The sequence below is a fragment of the Orbicella franksi genome, chromosome 14 (assembly GCF_964199315.1).
Source record: "Orbicella franksi chromosome 14, jaOrbFran1.1, whole genome shotgun sequence".
In the NCBI taxonomy this organism is placed as follows: Eukaryota; Metazoa; Cnidaria; class Anthozoa; order Scleractinia; family Merulinidae; genus Orbicella; species Orbicella franksi.
In genome coordinates, this window is record NC_138158.1 from 14,806,656 (window position 1) to 14,827,387 (window position 20,732).

The window sequence follows — 20,732 nt, forward strand, 5'->3', positions numbered from 1 at the left end:
GAATTGACGAGTCTACGCGATTCATTATCAGTAAACGCGCGCGCCAAAGGTAAGAATTTATTTACGTTTGTCGCGTCGCTTTTGTAAATTTTAAAACAAAATTGTCCCCCAAAAATGAAGATAAAAAAAATTTCTACTCAATACAAAAAAAAAAAAAAATGCTTATTTTGTACAACAGCTGAAAAAGCAATTTGCCGTAATTCACAGTTCATGAGCGGTCCATCTTAGCGGTCCGTATTGCAAAATTCAAACCGCAAGGGAACCAATCAGAATTCTTCTTTTCACCGCGGATCAGTTCAACCATATAATAGTTACCAATACTACACAACTGTAAAATGTTTGATGACCCGCCTTTGGACGATATATGAGCCTAAGCATCTCTTACCGCAAAAGTCGCGGCCGGCATTATTTTTGAGAGTTTGGCCATGGACATAATTACCTTTAAACTAAAGGGAACCTGAAAACAATACTTTGCTGAGTTAAAACAAAAAAAAACAAAAAACACCAAAGGGATAATCAGAATAAACCATAAAGGAACAAGGATGGTTTAGGATGAAGAAGATCAACACGGATTACAAACGACAAACTTGAAAAACTTGGGCTAAACTTATTAAGATGATGTGATTCATGCGAAACCTTGATGTAGCTCCTTTAAAGCTATATTTCATTAAAGCGTAAGCATAAGCAAAAGTGAGCAGACCAAGACGCAAAAAGATCTTGATGATGAGCACCTTTCGTTGGGAAATTTACCAAACAAAAGGCTCGCCACCGACTTGGTTCTAGTCTGACAACTGTGATCAAACAATAGAGAGAAATAGATAGAAACTCCTGTCCAAGGACCAAGGCAACAGGAATCAAAGTTATGATGAAAATGCGTAAAAAAGAGAAAGGAGGTCTTTTGAGAAATGCACTGTTACATGTATCCAGAACAATTTAAAGTATTCATTACATTCTTTTTAATTCCATTTCGAGTCACACCTGTCTAACTCTTATGCAAAGCGAGGAAAATGCGATTTGCATATTAATACTTGTCACAAAGACTGCTGGTTGTCACCGACTGGCGCATATGCAGTAGCAAGATACGAAGACGCGTTAATATTAAGGAGCTGTTAACTGTCAGGATGTGACTTTCCGAGACAACTATATACTGAAAGTGAAAGTTTGCGAGCCTTGAAGGAGCTCAATCACGGTATCTTGAGTTATTTTGGCCACGTACAAAATAACCATTAAATTGAAGGAAACCTGAAAATAGTAGCTTACTAAGATAGAAAAACACCAAAGAGATAATAAAAAGACTATAAAGGAAAAAGGAAGGCTATGGATGGAGAAGATTAATACGGATCACAAATTAAACGACGAACTTGAAAAATATAGGCTAAACTTTTCAAGACGCACAAAACGTGACATATAGCGCCTTTTTAATGTGAGTGCAGAGCCCTGTAAAATTTGACGTCGAATTTTGAGGTACAGAATTGATTCAAGCGAAACATGAAGTAAAATAAACGAGAAAATAAAAGTGTTAGACGAACGAGAAAAAAGTAGTTTAAGCACAAGTAAGAAGTTTTCCATTTTGAATTCTTTTAATGTCTTAGTTCGACACGTACAATTGCAGCCATTTTCTTAGCTACAAACGTGTGGACCGTAAATTACGCGAGAGTGTTGGATTTTTACTTAGCTCGAGCACTTGACGAACTTCTATGAAGTAAGGAAACTAATATTGTTCCTGTGTTTTTCGTACAACTTATCTCTTGTTGTATCCACATTTATGGTAATACCTGGGCATAAACTAGTTCGCCCACGGGCGAGATCTCGAAATAAACTTTCGATGGACTTTGTGCAATTGTGAACCCCAAGGAACTAATGAAATAAAATTTCTGCAACCGCCCCCTCCTTCCCCACCCCCGAGTATAAAGTTGGACCACATTTACAAAGGAGTTTACAGCAGGGTGCGAGTTCGACTTTTTTTTCTTGATTGTGTTTGTAGAGGTGGGTAATTACTTCTTCAGGAAACACTCGAAAGCACTGTAGAGTCATCCCGAGGAAAGACACACAACAGCCTTCCGCTTAGCACCCTGTATGGTGTTTTCTTAGTACTTCTCACATTTCCGGTGTAGATTACCAGAAGAGCTGTTAAAGAGCTCAGATATGTAATAACGTTTTAATCTGCGTGGAAAGTAAACAAAGTACTGCAAACCCGTCTCAAATTAAAATGCGATGTCATGCTTCTTCCAGGGAGCGTAGAGTTTGTAGATTCCTCACACGCGAACCCATAACCTACGTTTTTACATTGAGCACCTCTGAAAATTGCTTTTACGACGCAACAGTAAAGGCAGACATTTTCAGAATTCCTGGATTTTTGTGTCGCATCGCACGGCTTCTAAATAATGAAGACAATTCTAGTTTGTTTAAGGCACAGCTGGGCTTCAACACAATTTGATGACGCAATGTTTGCAACTGACCATTCATATAACGGTATGTCTTGCATGGGAGGTTGATACGTGAGTAGAATATCACAAATATCTGACTTTTCAAAAACAGACCGGACTGAATTTTGATGATATTTTTAGCGTGTGATCCTTCCTTACCCTCGGGTGTTTTTAATTTCAGTGTCCTGTCCTATCTTAATTGGAATCTTTGTGTTGTGTTCTGAACAAAACTAATGTAAACGGACAAAGGAAGTGACTGATTCTTTAGCTCTTATTTTATCAGTAAAACCGGATAAATAGTATGGGACAAAGACTCCGTCTATTTCAAACCCTACACGTCTTGATGGCAATATTAATTCTTAATAGAAAACCTAACTGATTCTGCGTTTTCTTCTAAACGTAAATGTCTACTGCATGTCGCCGAGAGAGCAACTCCAACAACGCATTGCTTAAGTAAAGGCGCAACCTCAAAATAGGAGTTCTCCTTAACACGTCTTATATGATTTTCGTACATTCCTTTTAACATTAGTTCTGAGAATTCAGAGGCACATCAAAGTGTAACACCCCATAGTAGATTATTTTCTTCATTCATGTCTCTTCTCTACTTCATTTTTTTTGTCTTTTCTGCTTTACAATGTCTTGATATTGAAGGGAAAATCTCGGCCAGTATCGAGAACTCAAAGATTGTGGGTTAACCAACATAGTCAATCTTGTTTACTTGTTCTCATAGCAAAAATAGAGTCATTGGTTTAATTCGATTTGCACTTTTATTTGTTTTCAAACTAATTAAATGTTGATTAGTTTCTCACTTCATAGTAGTGTGTTGCGACATGTTAAATACTTATTTGGCGATCTTGTTTTCTCTAGACACATTTTTTGCTCGTTATTAAAAGAACGAAACTGTTTTACTTTACAATATATTAACTACAACTCAATATATTACCTATAAGAGCTTCGTGGATTTTCTTTTCGACAAGCTTGGTTTCGCTTGACCTCTAGTCACTTTAGTAAAAGGGATATATTTACAGTTCAGTCTCAATTTGACAAAACAGACTTAAGCTACCGTCAAAAAGATGAGCAATACATGTCGGTTGTTGCTAACGTCGACTTCGATAAATAAATCACTTCATTGCAAATGTATTGCAATATGGATCAAGATGGATATTGACTCGCTTCTCTTCACTGACTGCCAATTAAGGGCCATCGTTAAGTTGTTCCGCAAAGTTCCGTCAGTTTATATCTTTTGAAGTAAATGCTCTTTTATCTTTACCATTAGCACTAATGTTTCCCTTTTTTTCGATGAAATGGCTAAAACCAAGTTATCGACCTATTCAACTGTTGAGCTGCCAGAAGTGGTTCAATTGCAGGTCTGCTTGTATTGTCCAACTTTCCCTTTGAGTGAAAAACTCATAATTCCGTAGAGCAGAAATTTGTCGTTAAGACACCATCTTGCGCCACAAATGTTTCTGACCATTCCTCGATGTATGGACTGGTTGTTGCATTTGTCAGTTCTGTTCTTCGGCTAGACTTTCTCTTTGAGAGCGAGCTGTTTCTTCGTCTTAGTTGTGCTCTCGCTCCAACATTTAAAACAACGTTCTGTACAATACCTAGCGACAGTCGGTCAGTAAGTTCCTTTTCGCTTGGGCTTATTTTTGAGTCCATTTTACCGACTGAGGTGGTTGATGAAGCTGAACTTCTGTTACTATGACATGGTGAATCATCGCTCTGAAAGTTTGTTTCTTCGCTGACTTGTAGAAGCGTGTTAAGTCCGTTCGAGCATGGAAAACAAACATTGCGAAGATCCGGGCTTTGTGCTCGCATCTTGGCTGCTATCACGTACTATATCGCGAGAACTTGTTTTGAAACACTGTCTCTGCCGAATTACTGTTTATAAAGACACGAAATTCAATTTGCGCTGAGTGTTGATTGCTTCTCTCTTCGATCTGATGTCAAACCGGACCCGTTACTAGATTGTGACTGTGTTATTGACAAGTTTGCCGCATGCGGTCGACAGAGCTCATTTACCCCATCCCTGAACCAGCAACTGAGTTAGGAATGCTATGACCGCACAGCGAAACCCCCGCAATCAGTTGTGTTCTTTTAATCGCGTGATCACCTGGTGAATTTGCATTGGTTCATTAATCAGCTAAAGAGCTCTCACTTGAACCTGTCAGCATGGCAACAAACAATATACAGTCACTTTGATAATGAGGTCTTGTTGCGCAGCCCTGGTTAGTGACGTCAAAAAGGAAGTGCTTCTCGTCTCATTCAGCAAATGTCATCTGTCGAGCGAAAGTTATACTAAAACCGGTCATTGAAACTGATAGTGTTATTATAAGCATATAGGAAACTGTTTCTTTACTGAGTGGAAGGTCAGCATTTTTTAGCGCACGCCTTGCAAAGTTGGTAAAGTTTTCATTGTGGTTCTCAGGAGCGACGTGTCAAACTGCAAGTCGTTTTTTTCCAAGGTCGACATCACACTGAGCTTCCCGCATCGTGACAAAAGATTTTAAAATGGCTAGCCTGGTGAAAATGGTCTTCTCAGCTTGACGCGCCGCCCAAAGCACATAACTGCACGACTCAGTGAAAGTGAAGTCACCATGGGCTATCATGTATCATGCAAAGCTAGACGAGCCAGTCCTATAAAAATACAGACAACATTTCAAAATAGTACTTATATTAAGCATGTATGCAATATGATTGGCCTTGTGAGCATGCGGCGAAAAATCGTGACGGTATACAGAAAAGAAAACACGCAAACAGTAGCTCTTATGATGTTTATTAGTGTAAAGGATATCATAATTTAGGTCAATTGCGGAAACTTATAGCTAAACAGGATCAACTTTGTAAACAGATGTAATCCGGAAAACCAACGGAGTCCGCTAAACGCATCTACGGTCGGGTCTCGAATTGCTTCCTTTCTTACGATCACGAGCCAAGCTTTCCTACGTTACCAAATTTGAAACAAAAAAACAATTTTTAGTAGACTTTCTTGGCCACCGATTTTGTTCGGAAAGGTCGGCTAGTCCGTAGAAACACGCGTGAAAACGGACTAGATGATGTAAACAACATCGCACCCAGCGACCCCCTTGAATTAGCCTTGTGAACTTTTGTACATTCCTGGCCTTTATTCAATAGTTAATCAAAAATACTTCCTTCATCACATTAATGTTAGGTCAACAAGACCACAAGCATTGCTTTCTTTTTGAAACGCCTTACCGAAAGCTAAAAAACAAATAGGAAAGCCTTCGGTAAGGTGCCATGCGCTTTCCAGTGAAACGAAACTACATGTAGTTCAAATATTTAGCAAAAAAACCCTTGGAAAGTGTTTGATTTTACACGTAACTAATTCATCCTATTTCAGCCGGAGGAAGAAAGATGTTGTTTGACGCTTTTAACATGCAACTATAGTTTTAACTTACAACCAAAGTTACAAGGTCAGAGAGAAACGATTGTTTTTTTGGCAACGCATTGCAATTCAAAACAAACAATCCCCAAAGGCCATCTTGGTTAAAGATGATCGATCCTGTCATGAAAGGTTACTGACTACTTGGTGAATGCAACCCAAAAAGCTTATAAAAGCTTTCTCTCTATCAGATTAGACCTATTCTTAGATTAAATTCATTCTTCCCAAATCATGAAACACTGATCTCTTCTTAGCATTACTCCAAAGGTGGTTACACAAAGCAGCGAAGCAACGATTTCTGAACACGAAAACGATTCAGTGCTTGACAACACGTAGGAAATTTTTAAACTTGTTAATTTATGCCTTGAAACTGAAGCCCTCCTCAAAACGCCCTGAAAGTCAAATATAGGGGGAAAGTGGTGAACAGAGGCTTAAAACTTGCACAACGGTTTTTATGGGGAACTTTCGTGAGCAAAACTAGTACACAGAGAACACACCATTCTGTCAGGGCGGTTAGACTTTTAGAACATCATTTTATGGCTATTTTAGGTTGTCATTGTATTCATACACACTGAAGTGTGCAGAACAAGAAAACGCAGTTCTATCACTGAAAATTCGTGAAAGAATCTCATAATTTTGAATTTTGGGCCATGAGCGTAATACTCATTTAAAATAAAGGTGAACCTTTCCCTCAAACAGATCGATATCTGACCATCTGTGATGCCGTGGAGTTTAAGGATTACCATTTTCCTCATTTTGGCTTGATGATCGATCCGGCTCACGTACAGGGCGGCATTTTCACTCACGTGGCCAGCAGCCCTTCAAATTTCTTAGAACAAATTTAAGTTCTTAAATAGGAAAAGATCTCGACTCCCATAGGATTGGTTTGGTACATACACCAACATGGCCGCCATTTCATCATTTTGGGACACCAGTATGGTTGCCGTGACGTCATGTGAAAACACTCTTTGCTTTATGAAGATGATCCCTCTTTTTTAATTCAAGATTCTGGCTTGATTACAATTTTACCAAAAAAAGCAAAGAGAAGAGATAAAAATCATAAGATTGACGAGTTTTTGTTATCGCTCGATCTTAATCTTTCAGCTTGGTCTGAGTCAGGAAAGGTTTACTTTTATCATGCCGGTAAATAGACTGGGATATGCCCTAAAAGGGTTAATAATCAGGCTTAAATGTAAAAGAATTTACGTATAGTGTGGTCGGTGAACTAAAAATTTAAGCCACAACCTCCGAATCTTAATCCAGTACATGCACGTTCAAGTTGTAAACCATTTTACATCTTTATCAGTTCCTAAAATATCGATCGACATATGTACCAGACGAAAATGCCCCAACGTATACAGAGATCGAAACAAATAAGCGACATTCACGAGTAGATATACGTCACAACATTCATCCACTGTCGTTCACCTCATTCCACCTTACTTTTAAGCAAAGATAACGCGCATCTTGAAAATCTAGGCTAAAAATTCAACTTCGTTTTTCTTAATCCGTACGTTTCTATATAATCTTTCAGGTCCACCTTGTTACCGTGTGGTTTCTCTTAACTTCCTTAGCGCCTTTTCAAATAGTCTTAATTTGGCAAACTTATTTATTATTTATTTTTAGTTAGGTTTCTTTTGTCGAAATTGGAACGTCGTCCGTTACGTTGCAAAAAAGGCATGACGTGACAAGGATCGTTTATTTAGTTTGACCGCTTTTGCCGTGATGGAGCAACACAGAACAGAGGACGAGGATGTTGCAACTATTTGAATCCAGAAACGTTCAGTCAAGCTCATTCCTTCACCGTGGTCGGCGCAATTGGTTGCAGTAGAAAACAAAAAACAAACAAACAACAACAAAAAAACACCTAGCTTGGTTTTCGTTCAAAAAAGTCGCGAGATGAATTGCTTTCCCTTGGTTATGATGTGTTATGACGTCACTTAAGTTTTATGACGTCACATGGCATCATTAAATCGGCCACTTTGAGTCGGCCGACTTAGACTTCACTATTCGAAGTCAGAAACTATCGTAAATTGCTGGAAAAGGGCCAAATCCAAATGACAATGGAACCTAAACAGACAGTACTATTTCTAGCTAATTCTGTTATGCTGATCAGGAAAACTGCATGGCACTGTAATACTCAATTCTGTCCAAAAAGTCGAAATTTGGCTTAACTTGCATGGGAATGCGTTGCTATGGCAATTCCAAATGGCGCAATCAAATGCCTGACGCATCAAAGTTACCACGAGGGATGAATAAATGGCTACTGAAACTTTCAGATCCCTGCTTTTCAAAATTTCACAAAATCCTCGAGGAAGAAAGAAGAGAGGCACTGTGCACCAGAGTGAATGCATGGTCGACTGTGTCAGAAGTAATAAGAGACGCGTCACTTCCTGTCTCATGAGGTAATTAATATGCATTTGTGACTAATTTCCTTGTTGAATACTTAGATCCATGTAAACATACAAATTAAGTCAAGCATCACTAAAGATCTTGCATTCCTGGCTGTAAAACTCTAGAACCACCAATTAAGGTGGTCTTTATTTGTTGCTATCGATGAAAAGCGATAAAACAAGGCTCTTTCGTCAAAATCGTGGCTTTTCCACAAGGCAGACGATAAAACAAGTCATTAGAAAACGACGTCGGCATTTTGTTTTTAAGTTAATACGAGGCGGTAACTGCACTTTACTGATCAAACTAATAAGAATCTTGATTATGCACAATGCAAACTGTGGATTCCGTTTCAGCCATGACGACGTTCGAGATAGAAGCACTAATTTATTTAGATGGTACCAGTTTTATTTTCATTTACAAAACGTGACTTTATGCATGTTGGCTTCAAAACAGGAACTCTAATTAAAAACTCATTAATTGTCATCATTTGCTACTGTTGCTGACAAGTTAATTAGCTTCAGTCTCAGTTGAGCAGTCAGCAGCCAATTCTGGATACTTCAGTCAGAAAACAGGAACAACATATGGAAGCTTGTATAGAGAACCTCTCGACTTGAGAGAGTAACAGGGAAGTGCACTATTTCTAAACAGTGTTTGGTTTCCTTATAGAACAACGGTGCACATTTTGAAACTGATCAATTTTTGCTCGCGTGATTCAACTCACGATCTAGTGCAGGGAACTTAAGTTAAGTGTTCCACATTTAGATCTATGAATGATGCAAACGCTAATAGACAGTTGTTAACATAATAACAGAGTGTAATTAATGACTTAGTAATTGCTGGCATTTACTTTCCTTTCACGAAAATATTATTTACAAACTGCGTTGCCGCTACATGCTGAGCACGTTTTTATATTTAATTTCCGAACCTCTGTGGTATAATAGTTAAAAGCGTTCAAGCTCTTCAATTCGAATGGCCATGATACTCGTTGTCAAAACCAAAGCTTATAGGAAAGTCTATCTTGTTCATCTTAGGCAAAAGTGCATTGCTGAGTTTTTCAAGTACTCGAGAGTCTTTAACAACACAGGTCGTGGGAAGGTGGAAAGCACGACGCCTACTCGAGTGTCGTCTCAAGTGTTCTTATTAAATTCACAAGAGCTTATACATATCAACAATGCAAGGAACAAGTTATTCATTCCCGTCATATAATGTTCTAGAAATTTTAAAATAACACGCGCAAAAGCATTACGTATGCTGCGTGCGTTATTAACTACATATTAACCGAGAGTGAGGTCTTTTAGGGCAAATCTCCAACCGAGAGCTTTCCGTATTGACCGAGCGATAGCGATGTCAATACGGCGAGGCCGAGGTTTGAGATTTTCCCATGAAGACCGAACGTTGGAGATAAATAAATAGTTTTACGTTTATTTTATATACTAATGGCCAATAAAAATAGAAACAAGTCGTTGATGAATTCAGGGCCAATTCCTTCGTCTTATCCGTCACCAACTCGTCCTTAACTTAACACCGTGAATTCGCTGATCTCCTGAAATTGTACCTCCTCATGTTTTAAATAGAATTTTACTCTTAGAGCGTTCCTCGTCACTCATCGTTTCAGGCTGCTACAATTTTCGGATAAAAGGCAATAGCTTTTTAATTACCCTTTGCTTTGCTTCTAATCGGCCCGCGGGCATTACGAGAGAGCAACGCCCGAGAATTCGCCAATCAGAGGGTGCGTTATATCGGCTACAGCACAAGCCGACGCGTTAAGGACGGTGCCCATTAAATACATAGGCTTTTTTGTTATATTAGGACCATATAAAAAAGTAGATCGTAAAAAGGGCTATTGGAATCCACAAAGAAAACTAGGAGTAGCAACGCATTTTTTCGAGATAATTAACTTTCAATCTCGAACAAAAATGCCGACAGTATTTTTTCTGAAAAAGAAGGAAAATATATTTCTTCACGCTAGATTTCCTTGGAATTCGCCCTACACACAGCAAAGGCAACACATTTATAAATATCTTTAAACTAAATGGTAAAAGGTAACATAAAAACCACTGTCGTTGATTTTCATCACAAAATCGTCGCAACGGCGCTTATAGCGTCACTGACAGCTCTCCTCTGGTTTAGTTTAGTGACCAGTTGTCACCGTGATTTATTTAGCGCGCGCAACGAAACATATTAGGCATGATGGTGAGCGTATTGTATTGAGTTCTTCCCTCTAGCTCAAGGTTTTCTTCGATGTGGGACATGAACACATTAGCTAGTAAGGGACCCAGAGGGGATCCCATAGCCATCCGACTGTTCGTACAGGGCTCCAGTGAATTGAAAACCTTGAGCTAGAGGGTAAACTCCCTTCTTTCTATCGAAGATATGTTGACGATACGCTCGCCATCATGTCGAATATAGCAACAACATCTAACTTCCTGGACACGCTTAACAAAGTACATTCCTCTGTAAAATTCACGATGGAAACCGAACGCAATGGAATGCTCCCATTTCTGGGTATCCAGTTATCGAATCGATCGCCTCAAATAGAGACAAAGGTGCACATAAAACCCACTAACTCAGGTCTGCTCTTGCACTGTCAGAGTCATGTTGACAATAGGTGCCAAAATGGCTTGCTGAGAACTATGCTTGATCAAGCAGATCGTTTATCCTCATCTTGTCTTGAAGATTGTATTCTCCCGTTCAGTTTGAAGTACCCGAAACGCCTCGTTAACTCTACCATCAAAAGTTTCGTTGACTCAAAGGTTTGTGACCAGCAACGACTTTTATCACCATCTCAAGAGACAGATGACACGATTCGAGTAACTTTATTACAATTTAAAGACCAAATCTCAGCAGATATTGCGGGGAAACAACTTAAGGATCCGAGCTTAAAAGTACAAATCACCATCCAGCCTATGTTTGTGAGCCGAAAAATTGAACGAGAACTAAATGTGAAAGAAACAAAGCCACCGATTGTGAATCAGCAGTGTGTTGTTTACAGTTTTCAATGTGACCTGTGTGATGCGGGTTATGTAGGTTACACACGCGGACATTTACATAATCGTGTAAAAGGACATAAATAATAATCCTCCGCCATTGCCAAACACTAAAAGAACGTGCATAGGACAATGCCTCAGGATCTGCTAAAGTGTTTCCATGTGCTTAAGAAATGCAGAAACAAATTCGACTGTTTAGTGCAAGAAATGCTTTTTATAAGAGCTTTAAAGCCAAATCTAAACGCGCAATCAGATTCCATTCGTGCGAAAGTATTTTCATAATCTTCGCACCCTTTTATGTTAATTCTTCAGGCCAAAATCGCTTTAAATGCTGTAATTTGCATGATCTAACATATATTTTCCCTTGATAATGGAGTCATGAATACTCCGAAACGTCGGATTTTATCGTTCGTTTTTGCCGTTTTATGTTTTAAGAAATCTCTTTTGATACGAAAAAGAGGACGGAGATTCTTTTGTTTTTACACAATGATAATTTTGACTTGATGGGTACAAAATTTAAATGTGTGGCCAACTGTTCCAGTAGTATGAAGACTTTGATTATTAAAAACAATTATATTTGAAATGTGTAACAATTCCTGTTATAAAAAAAAGGATAACGGATCACAGGATACAAGGTCAGTAGACCCGGCTTCTGATTGGCTAAGCCGGCTGACTTGGGTAAAGTAACCCTGAAAACCATTATCGCGGCCATGATTGTCAATGAGGTCTATGAATTTTTCAGATGCCAAGAAGACCTTTCCTTGCTATGAAAAGTCTACCACTTTTTGTTCAAGTCATCGCCTATTTCAAATTATTTTTCGTAACAATTTCCCAGCAGGAAGAAGTGTCAAGCAAACTTCGAAACAAGCCACTTGGAGCAAGGTTATGATCTTACATGTTACTACCTGTTTTCCTCCCCTCCAAGGTGATAGTGAACTAATTCCACAACAGTGCAAGCCTATTACAACGAACACACTCGGTTCTAACAGTTACCTTCTTTAAACACTCGCAAATGTGGAGGCATGGTGGCCTAAGGGTTTGTGTGCAAAACTCTGCACCAAGCTTTCCCATTTCCAGTTCTACGTAATGGGGTCAAATCACCATCTCCGTTTGCAAGGGTAAGTTCTTTCAATGCACACGCACGATTATATCACTGTTTCAGCTAGAAAATAAAGGTCAAGTCAAGCCATCTTTATTTAGGCAGGGTAACCCCATTACCCCATCAGCCATAGGATGGTATCAAAAGAGGCCCTGCGTAAAATGTAGACTACATGATAAAAAATTCAGAATTTAAAAATTACCGCAAAGTTATGTACAAGGAGTTTAAAAACTGAAAATGAAATTACATTTCAATTACAAAGTGCTGATTTATAACAGCTACCAGGAGTGATGGCGGTTATTTTCGGTCTTTATTTAAAGTCTTAGTGGGTTCTTCTGGAAGAGGTTGTCTAGCTATCCAATCCAACCCCCTTTTTCTGAAGAGGGTAAGCTATCTTAGCAATCCTCCGCTCCCCCCTCCCCCGCTTCCCCCGCCCCAACCCCACTTCCTCCAATGGCCCTTGTAGCTCTCTAAATAAAACCAGGATAAACTAATTTCCACGCGAAAAATTTAGGTTTTATTGAACCTTTAATAAATAGAAAACCACTATCTACATACAATCAGTAAAAACAGTGCAGCAAGATTTTAACTTAACCAGTGACCACTGGTGGCAACAGCTTTTTTAATCACCAACAGTAGCAGCAAGAAGTAGCAGCAATCACAAGCGAGGGTCTATGTTCATACAAGACACTTTATTCCAGCTTGACTTTAGATATGATTCAAATCGACTTCACTTTGTATTGAAACGACTGGACACCCTGCTTGAGATAACTGTACAACATTTGGAACCTGACTAGCTTGCACCAAAAATCTTTGATATACAGTGCATCCAAAAAACATGCCATAATGGTAAATATTCAGTCTTTGTATCTTTTCACCTCAATTAACTATTGCTGTAATCCCAATTAAAAATTCAACCAAACACTCATTAGCCAGAGCAATTTTTAATTGAGTGTCGTAAAAAAGACAAAGTAATCCCTCCAGTCAATCACAAAAGCTTCGGACAATCCAGTGAACCAATCAAAACTTGAAAGACATGTAACTGACGCGACGGGCGGGAAAACGCAAGGACGATTCAAAGTTGGATTTGTTTTTACTTCTGATTGGACGAAAAAGTGACAGGAGTTTTTTTGAGCCACTCGTGTAGTGTGGTAATGGAAGAACAAAGCAACTGGGAATTACTTTTGACACTCAAGTGAAAACTGCTCTATCTTCCAGGGCTAGGTCACGGAGTATGTCACACAAGAACTGTCTTTAGTGGTATGAAACCTTTAAATAATGTTTTCAACCCTTTGAAAAACAAATCAAATGCTTCCAAGCCAGGCGAGAAGAGTTCATGCCCAAGATTAAAATGATTTGCATTAAGCTGAACACAAGCAAGAATCAAGCTTACAGTCAGTCTATCAGAAAAACTAGCCTTAATGTAATGAAAACTATCTTTCTTGTCAAATATTTCAAAGGTACAATCATGTAAATGGCAGTTACGTTGAAGCCATATGTACATGTATTGTCAAAAACTGAAGATTGACAAGAAGCACTAAAAATAATGTGGCCTGCAGGTAGCGTGACAGAACTGGCAAAAATAGTATAGCGTGACAGAACTGCCTACCTTGGCGTGACCTATTGTGACAGAAACGCCCAAAAATAACAAGACCTTGTCCTTAAATACATTACCTTTAATTGATTTTTGCTTGCCCAAAATCATATTTTGGAATGAATTCAGTCAAACCCACCACTTCCTTCTCTACTTCCTGCCTGTCGCCCCTTACAGTTAAATCACATACGGCTTTGAAGAACTTAGTGAGATAAAGGGGCAACACCAAGCCCTGCCCTAACTTTCACTTGCCCAATTTTTTTTTTTTTGTTCAAATATTCAGCCTTTCAAACGCACCCTCCCTTTCCTACACCCTGCCTAAATTAAATGAACTCACTGAATTTAAATAAAGGGAAATAATCATGCCTTTTTTTAAATTTTAGTTTCCCTTCATCTCATTTTCATTTCCCAATTTTCTTTAACAGTGTTTGAAAATTCTAGCATACAAAAACGTATCTCCCTTCCCTAAATCTCCCTCCTAATGAAAGACAAAAGACATTCAAGAACTTGCTGAAGATAAAGAGGAAATATAATCCTAAAGTAAAATTAATTAACAGTATCTCCATGTATTGCCAGTTACAGTAAATTGAGTTACTCCACACAACCCTTCCCCAATTGGTGTTCCCTACATTAAAAATTACTGTTAGCTGCTCTCTGGAGCTGGGAGGACTTTCTCCAAATCTGCAAGTAGCCCTATCATGTACGAAGAAAATAATTAAAAGCTTTATCTAATCTATATGACCTGATCCCTTACTTTTTAAACTACTTTTATATGTAATATGAAGCCTGAAACATAGTCAATCATGCATGCATACGCTAACATTTACAGATGAAGGTTCAGTACTACTCATTACTTTGAACTAGATTCTACAGCATCCTATGCTACTTACAAAAAAAAAAAAAAAAACTTAATATACTGACACGAAAATTACAAACCAAGAGTGGACTTGTGTAATTTCTCTCTACTTCATAGTGTAAGATAGAATGCATAACTGTTTTCAAGCGAGTGTGTGTGTGTGCCCATGAAGAATACTGAACAGCAGACACTGAAAGATCAGCAGATGAAGATCCCTCTTTTCAAGAGGGATCCACATTACACATTAGAGAGTTGTGTGCCGTTATACACAGATGTCTGTTTTACTTGTAAACAGGTGTCTACAATAAAATAAAAATTGTCTGCCCGAGAGAGGTGTCTGCTACAGAGAGATGTGCGTCAGAAAGGCAAGCATGCAGTCAAATGTCCGTTAGCCAGTCCACATGTAGGTGCAGTCTGCAAAGATTATCTCCATCACAAAGTTGTTGCATCAATGTGGACTTTAACAGGAAGGGGGCCTGCATCATCTTTTTCGTCCTCTTTAACTAGCGGCATTTTCTCCAGTAAGTTGTCATCATCCAAGAACAAGAGTTCTCCAACAACAGCAGCCTTAGTCAAAAAAAGACAGGTTAAGGTTGAAGAAAATTTACTTCAGAAGATCTAGAGTATTACAACTACTGTCCCTATGTCCACATTTCCCCTCTGTTACATACACAACTTCCCAGAGAGTCAAGACTATTTCTGGTCCATATTTTTGGGCAGTCGTTACTTTTGGGATGTTACGATGCAGTGTTTCAGTCAGAAAATTTTACTTGAGGGCCAAAGTGGCCCATGAAGACCTTTTTTAGGGGCCGATTTTTTAGGAAAGGGGACAATAATAACAATTGATAAAAATAGCCAAATTTATGCAAATTTTTGGTTGCCAGATGATCCGTGCATTACAAGAGAACAATCCATAGGCATACATGACGTAGTCAATGATCAAGGGTTTGCAATGCATTATAGGGCAATTCAAACACGGTCAGCCATTTGGAAGTTTTCCAATGGATTGACTTCTTTTCTTATGTTGAATGTTTTAGAAGCAAAGATCTTTCAATAGGGTTTTCTAGAAGGACATAATGTGTGAGAACATAACCCTTATTGATTGTCAGCACAGAGAAATGTTGTTGCCATTATAGCAACTACAGTGCAGCTCAGATATATCCCAACCAAAATAATTTTATATGCGTAATTCGTGTCAGCCCAATATGCGTATATACATGTGCATACACGCACATACCCGTATACAGTACATGTATATCCACGTATGCCTGATTAGTATATATGAGCTAACCTATTGCTTTTTGTCTTTTCTTAACAGGTCACTGTTGTTTTCAATGGCTTGACAGCTTGCCACAGAGCGAGAAAGAGTTTTCTTTATTTTGAATACGCGTATACAGTATACGCGCATATGCCTTCAGACTAGACTTCTTAGCAAAATGTTAGCTGAAACTAACATTTTGCCATTGGGCACTTGACTGAAAATTAACTGACTGAATATTAATTAAAAGAGAGAGTATTTACTGTTTTTTTTTTGTTTTTGTTTTTTTTTGTCAAATAGAACCAGGGATACACGCTTCAACAATCCCATCTTCATGGAGCAAACATCACAACCGAAAGATAACATTTTCTCGACACAAAGTAAACACAGTCCAAGCAAGCGACTTGGAAAAGTGTGCCGAAACACACAACTTTTCCTCGAAGAAAATTAAAAATAACAAAATGTGAGCGGCGCACCATAGAAACTTCGATAAACAATTCTTTCGTCAGGGAAAGAGTATTTTACTATTTGAATGAATGGTTTGTGTCAGATATGGGAGATATCATTTTCTCGACAACGCTTCAAACAATAAACCTCCCACAAGTGACTTGCCGATACATGCCAAGGATGAAATGTTAGTTGCATTGGCCGCAATTTCGAGCCATGGGATGGCTTTTAAAATACTATGCCTGTGTTAAGCCTGCAGCCTTATAAAAGAAAAGGGCTAAATTGGCCCTTTTTTGTTTTGTTTTTTTCTGGGGGCCCATCTCTGATTGCAATGCGGGATTCGCACAATGGTGTTGTCTGGCGGAAACACTGCGATGTATTATTTTATTTGACAATTTTTTGGGTCAACACTTTACGAAAATTGACGAAAATTTACAGGCATACATGATTGTGTTGTTCTAGAAAATACCTCCCCATCCCCCAGGAAATTTCAGTGTTGGTTCATACTTTCCTAAAAAAATTTCGCCTTTGAGACCCTCACCCCCTCCCCCCCCCCCTGGAATCTTCTGTAACCCTTGGTAGGGTTGATATGCATATTTCTGGGAATCACATATTGTAAAAAGAAAAATCAGATGAATATTACACATACCTTACTCTTTTGCTTTGTTGCAGTGGTGGCTGTAGCACAACAGAGCCACATCAGGAAGAAAATGGACAAGAAGAGAGTGGATGTCAAAAACCAGAAAGGAAGCCCAGACCGCTGTGAAACACACTGCAACCACTGGCGGCCTTTTTGAACTACGGCTCCAGAGTAGGAATCATCACTATCATCTGCACACACACAAAACAAAAAATAAAAAAAAGAAATTAAAAAAAACAACAACAACAACAACAAAAAAGTATCAACACCCACATTCAGTAAACATATGCTGACAAGTTACTCTACTGCTAATGATTCTTTTGTTGGTGGACTGGACTGGGGACATTGTGTTGCATTCTTGAGAGACACTCTATTTTCACAGTGTCTCTCTCTGCCCTGATGTATAATTGAGTACCGAAAAATTTAAGGCTGGGGGTAACCCTGCAATGGACTAGCATCCCATCCAGGGGGAAATAGAAGTATTCCTAGTTGCTTCATACTACAGAAAAGGTTTATACTGGTTTATCTCACCACTGTAACTGCTATCTGCTTCATCATTCTCCACAAAATCCACCTCATCAAATTTTGGAATGCTGATAAACTCTTGCGGCTGCTCTTGAACCTCAACTATGATACTATCACCATCCCCATAGGTGTAATAATAAGACGTTGACATCCTGTAGTAATAACCAACTCTGTTCAGGAAGCCATGGCAGTACTTGCTAACATCAAGCACTGGGTATACATACACCATGTACGTTCTGAAACTCCACTGATCAGGCATACTTTCCTGAAATACGTGTATTCAATATCATTAAAAACTAGATCATTTGATAATGCAATTCAAGAGTTTTCATTGACTTACTCTGAAATATGACATCAAAACAACTTACAGTACCAATTTAAAGTGTTCTGTTGGAAAATACCAAGAGTGTTTGTTTGAAAAGTTCGTGAAATACAGTGTATGTTTAACAATACTCTTCTTGTCACCGGCCACTGCATCTTGTTGGTCATATTCATGCAAGACTAGGTCGAGGAATTTGTCCCACCTCAGTAGATTTATAGCATAACAGTTCGGCAAAGATGAGGTTTGCCATGTCCCAATGGGTAAATACTTTAAGTTTGTACTGTACATGAAGTGTAGTGTCTGTTGATAAAATATCCGTTGATTATCTGGTTAGACTCTCCACAAATGGTTGATGCTCTGTTTAACTCAATTTACAGAGTTGCATGTCTTAAGTTAGCTGAAGACCAGCCAGTCATATCAAAATATTTTCCATTTCTACATGAAATTTCACAAATTTTGGGTTATGATTTTTTGTACTAATTTTAGTGTTGATTCAGTGGCTTTTCCACTAACGGTATCAGACCAGTGCCCCCATAAGATTTTCCAATGAAAGGGTCCTGGGCCCCTCAGCTTCAAAATTTTAGGTGTCACAGCCTGCACAATTTTTAAGTGTCCTGGCTTATATATTGACTAACATGTACATGTACACATGTTGGTTGTATAGTGGATAATTTAAATAATAAAGTAATAAAGATGATTGATACTCACTTCTACATATGATTCTGGTGATGGGATTTGATCTTGCAACTTACATCCAGCAACACAAGCATAACGGTTTTCTTCAACTTCATAGCTTTCCTGACAACCTGAAAATGAAATACAACAAACATGTACCGCTTCACTACATGGAGGAAATTTTCTATGGGCTACATCAGCCTTTGAAGGGGAGAGAGAGAGAGGTGGGGAGGTGGGGGGGGGGGGGGGGAGGGTCTGTAAGACCAAAAAATTAAAAAAAAATGTATGGAGCTTAATTGAAGTTTTCAGAGGGGTGGGAAGGAGGGGTCCTTCCATCAAGAAGGTATGGATATTTTCTGGATCTGCACATTCAGTAAGAGATGTTAGAGAAATTGAAAATATACCTGTCAGTAAGTTTAATCTTCCCAACCAACATGGCAGCAAAAATGAGCCAGCTACATTAAAAAACTTCCAGTGAATTATGGTAAAGTGGCAAAATAAGAAAGTGTTATACACTGTATGCCACGACTTCGATATATTTTTTTACAATAGTTGCGGAAATTCTCGCGAGCGCATTGGCTTATTTTCATTGTCAATAAGTGGACAGACACATAAATTTATAATTAATTTTATGTGATGTTGACGCGGCGAGCGAGAGCGGACAATTTGACAATTTCTTATTGTAAAAACAAATTGAAGTCAGTTTTTCATATGTCTGTCCTGTTACTGACAATGAATTTCATCATAACAGTGTCAAAGTAGTCTGCAGATCCACTCAGCGATCCACAGCTACTTTGAAAATGTTATGACAAAATTCATGATCAATAACAAGGAAGATGCACGAAAAAAGTGATGTCAATTTGCTAAGTTGATAACTATAAGCTTAATTAATAAAGAAAACAAGGACCATGGAATATTTCATGATTATTCTTGTGATAGAACAATTACTTCGTTCGAAAAAAAGTGTTATAAAAACAACTCCAAAGTCATCACTGTAACCAATATATCACAAAGGACCCAGAAATTCAGATGAACAGTTTTCCAGTGAACTCAAAGTAAACACATGCACCTGACCCGAAGTGCAGGGAATCCCGAGTCACTGTCAGTTTTGGTATTACTTCTGATTGGATGAAAAAGTGGTGCAAGATTTTAAGCCAATCGTATATGAGGTCATGTGAAAGCCGGCTACTTCCGACATGATAACGACACTCAGTGAAAACCGCACTAAATAAATCGATCATAGTTTAAAAATTTACAAAGGAAACGTACACATAAATTAAACCCAAGGTACAAAACTTCTTTTGATTGTATTTTAATCGCAAAAAATATCCAAGCAACGAACATTAATGTAAGATGCAGAATTCTTTCTTGTCACAGGAGGTTGCTGTGACACTAACAATATTTTAATTTCTTATATAAATTTTAGGCGCAATTCGCTCTAAATAAATGATCGCAGTAAGACATAAATAAGACTAAACATGGACAAACAGAAAGCAAAACAATTAAAATTGCCGAAAACAAACGGAGGCTTACCTGCTATACACGCCAACGTAAAATTCTCGCCTACATCAGACACCCTCGCTTTCAACTGGGAGATAGCGGAAAACCGACACCCTTGTTTACAAGCAAGCAGAGGCTCCTCCTAAGAATAGAGAAGAGAAACGAAGTAATTACTAGCGTTTTAGTAAAACAGATGACAGTAAAAAACAGAATCTCGAGTTGTAACTCTTTCTTTTCGGGTAAATTACCGCATGGCTGGCTACAACAAAGAGTTCTAAGCAATCTATCAGTACACAAGTACAATGCCACATGAAACGTCTTCATAATTCATAAGCTCAGAATATCACCTTTGGGTAGGTATGTAACGGGTAGCTTCGCTCACAGCTCTCCTTGCACTGATCTAAGATGCCTGCCGGTTCATCTGCAAAGCTATACTGCAAGATCAAGAGAGAAATTACGACAGACAAAAGGCTTAAACCTTGTGGTCTTTCAGCCATTTTTTGTTTTGTTTCCTCTCGCGACAGGCACAAGCTTTTATAGCCGTCACGTGATTTGAGCATGAAAAACAGGTTTTTGGACAGCGGTTTCATTGTTTATATGGCG

At 38.5% G+C, this 20,732-nt stretch overlaps 2 protein-coding genes across 2 annotated transcripts; one reads left to right on the forward strand and one right to left on the reverse strand.

Annotated features, from left to right (window-relative positions):
* The first annotated feature begins 10,293 nt into the window (after nucleotides 1-10,293).
* On the forward strand, nucleotides 10,294-11,589 carry LOC145467055 (uncharacterized). The gene has a single exon (XM_081450573.1). The coding sequence runs from the start codon at nucleotides 10,623-10,625 to the stop codon at nucleotides 11,298-11,300; it is 678 nt and encodes a 225-aa protein (XP_081306699.1). The 5' UTR covers nucleotides 10,294-10,622; the 3' UTR covers nucleotides 11,301-11,589.
* A 2,342-nt stretch (nucleotides 11,590-13,931) lies between these two features.
* LOC145467410 (transmembrane protein 59-like) lies at nucleotides 13,932-20,656 on the reverse strand. The gene is made up of 6 exons (XM_081450968.1): nucleotides 20,477-20,656; nucleotides 20,163-20,271; nucleotides 18,663-18,760; nucleotides 17,639-17,897; nucleotides 17,117-17,298; nucleotides 13,932-15,329 (listed from the first exon to the last, which is right to left on the reverse strand). Exons 1-6 carry the CDS (start codon nucleotides 20,624-20,626, stop codon nucleotides 15,195-15,197), a joined length of 933 nt encoding a protein of 310 aa, XP_081307094.1. The 5' UTR covers nucleotides 20,627-20,656; the 3' UTR covers nucleotides 13,932-15,194.
* Between the last annotated feature and the right edge of the window lie 76 nt (nucleotides 20,657-20,732).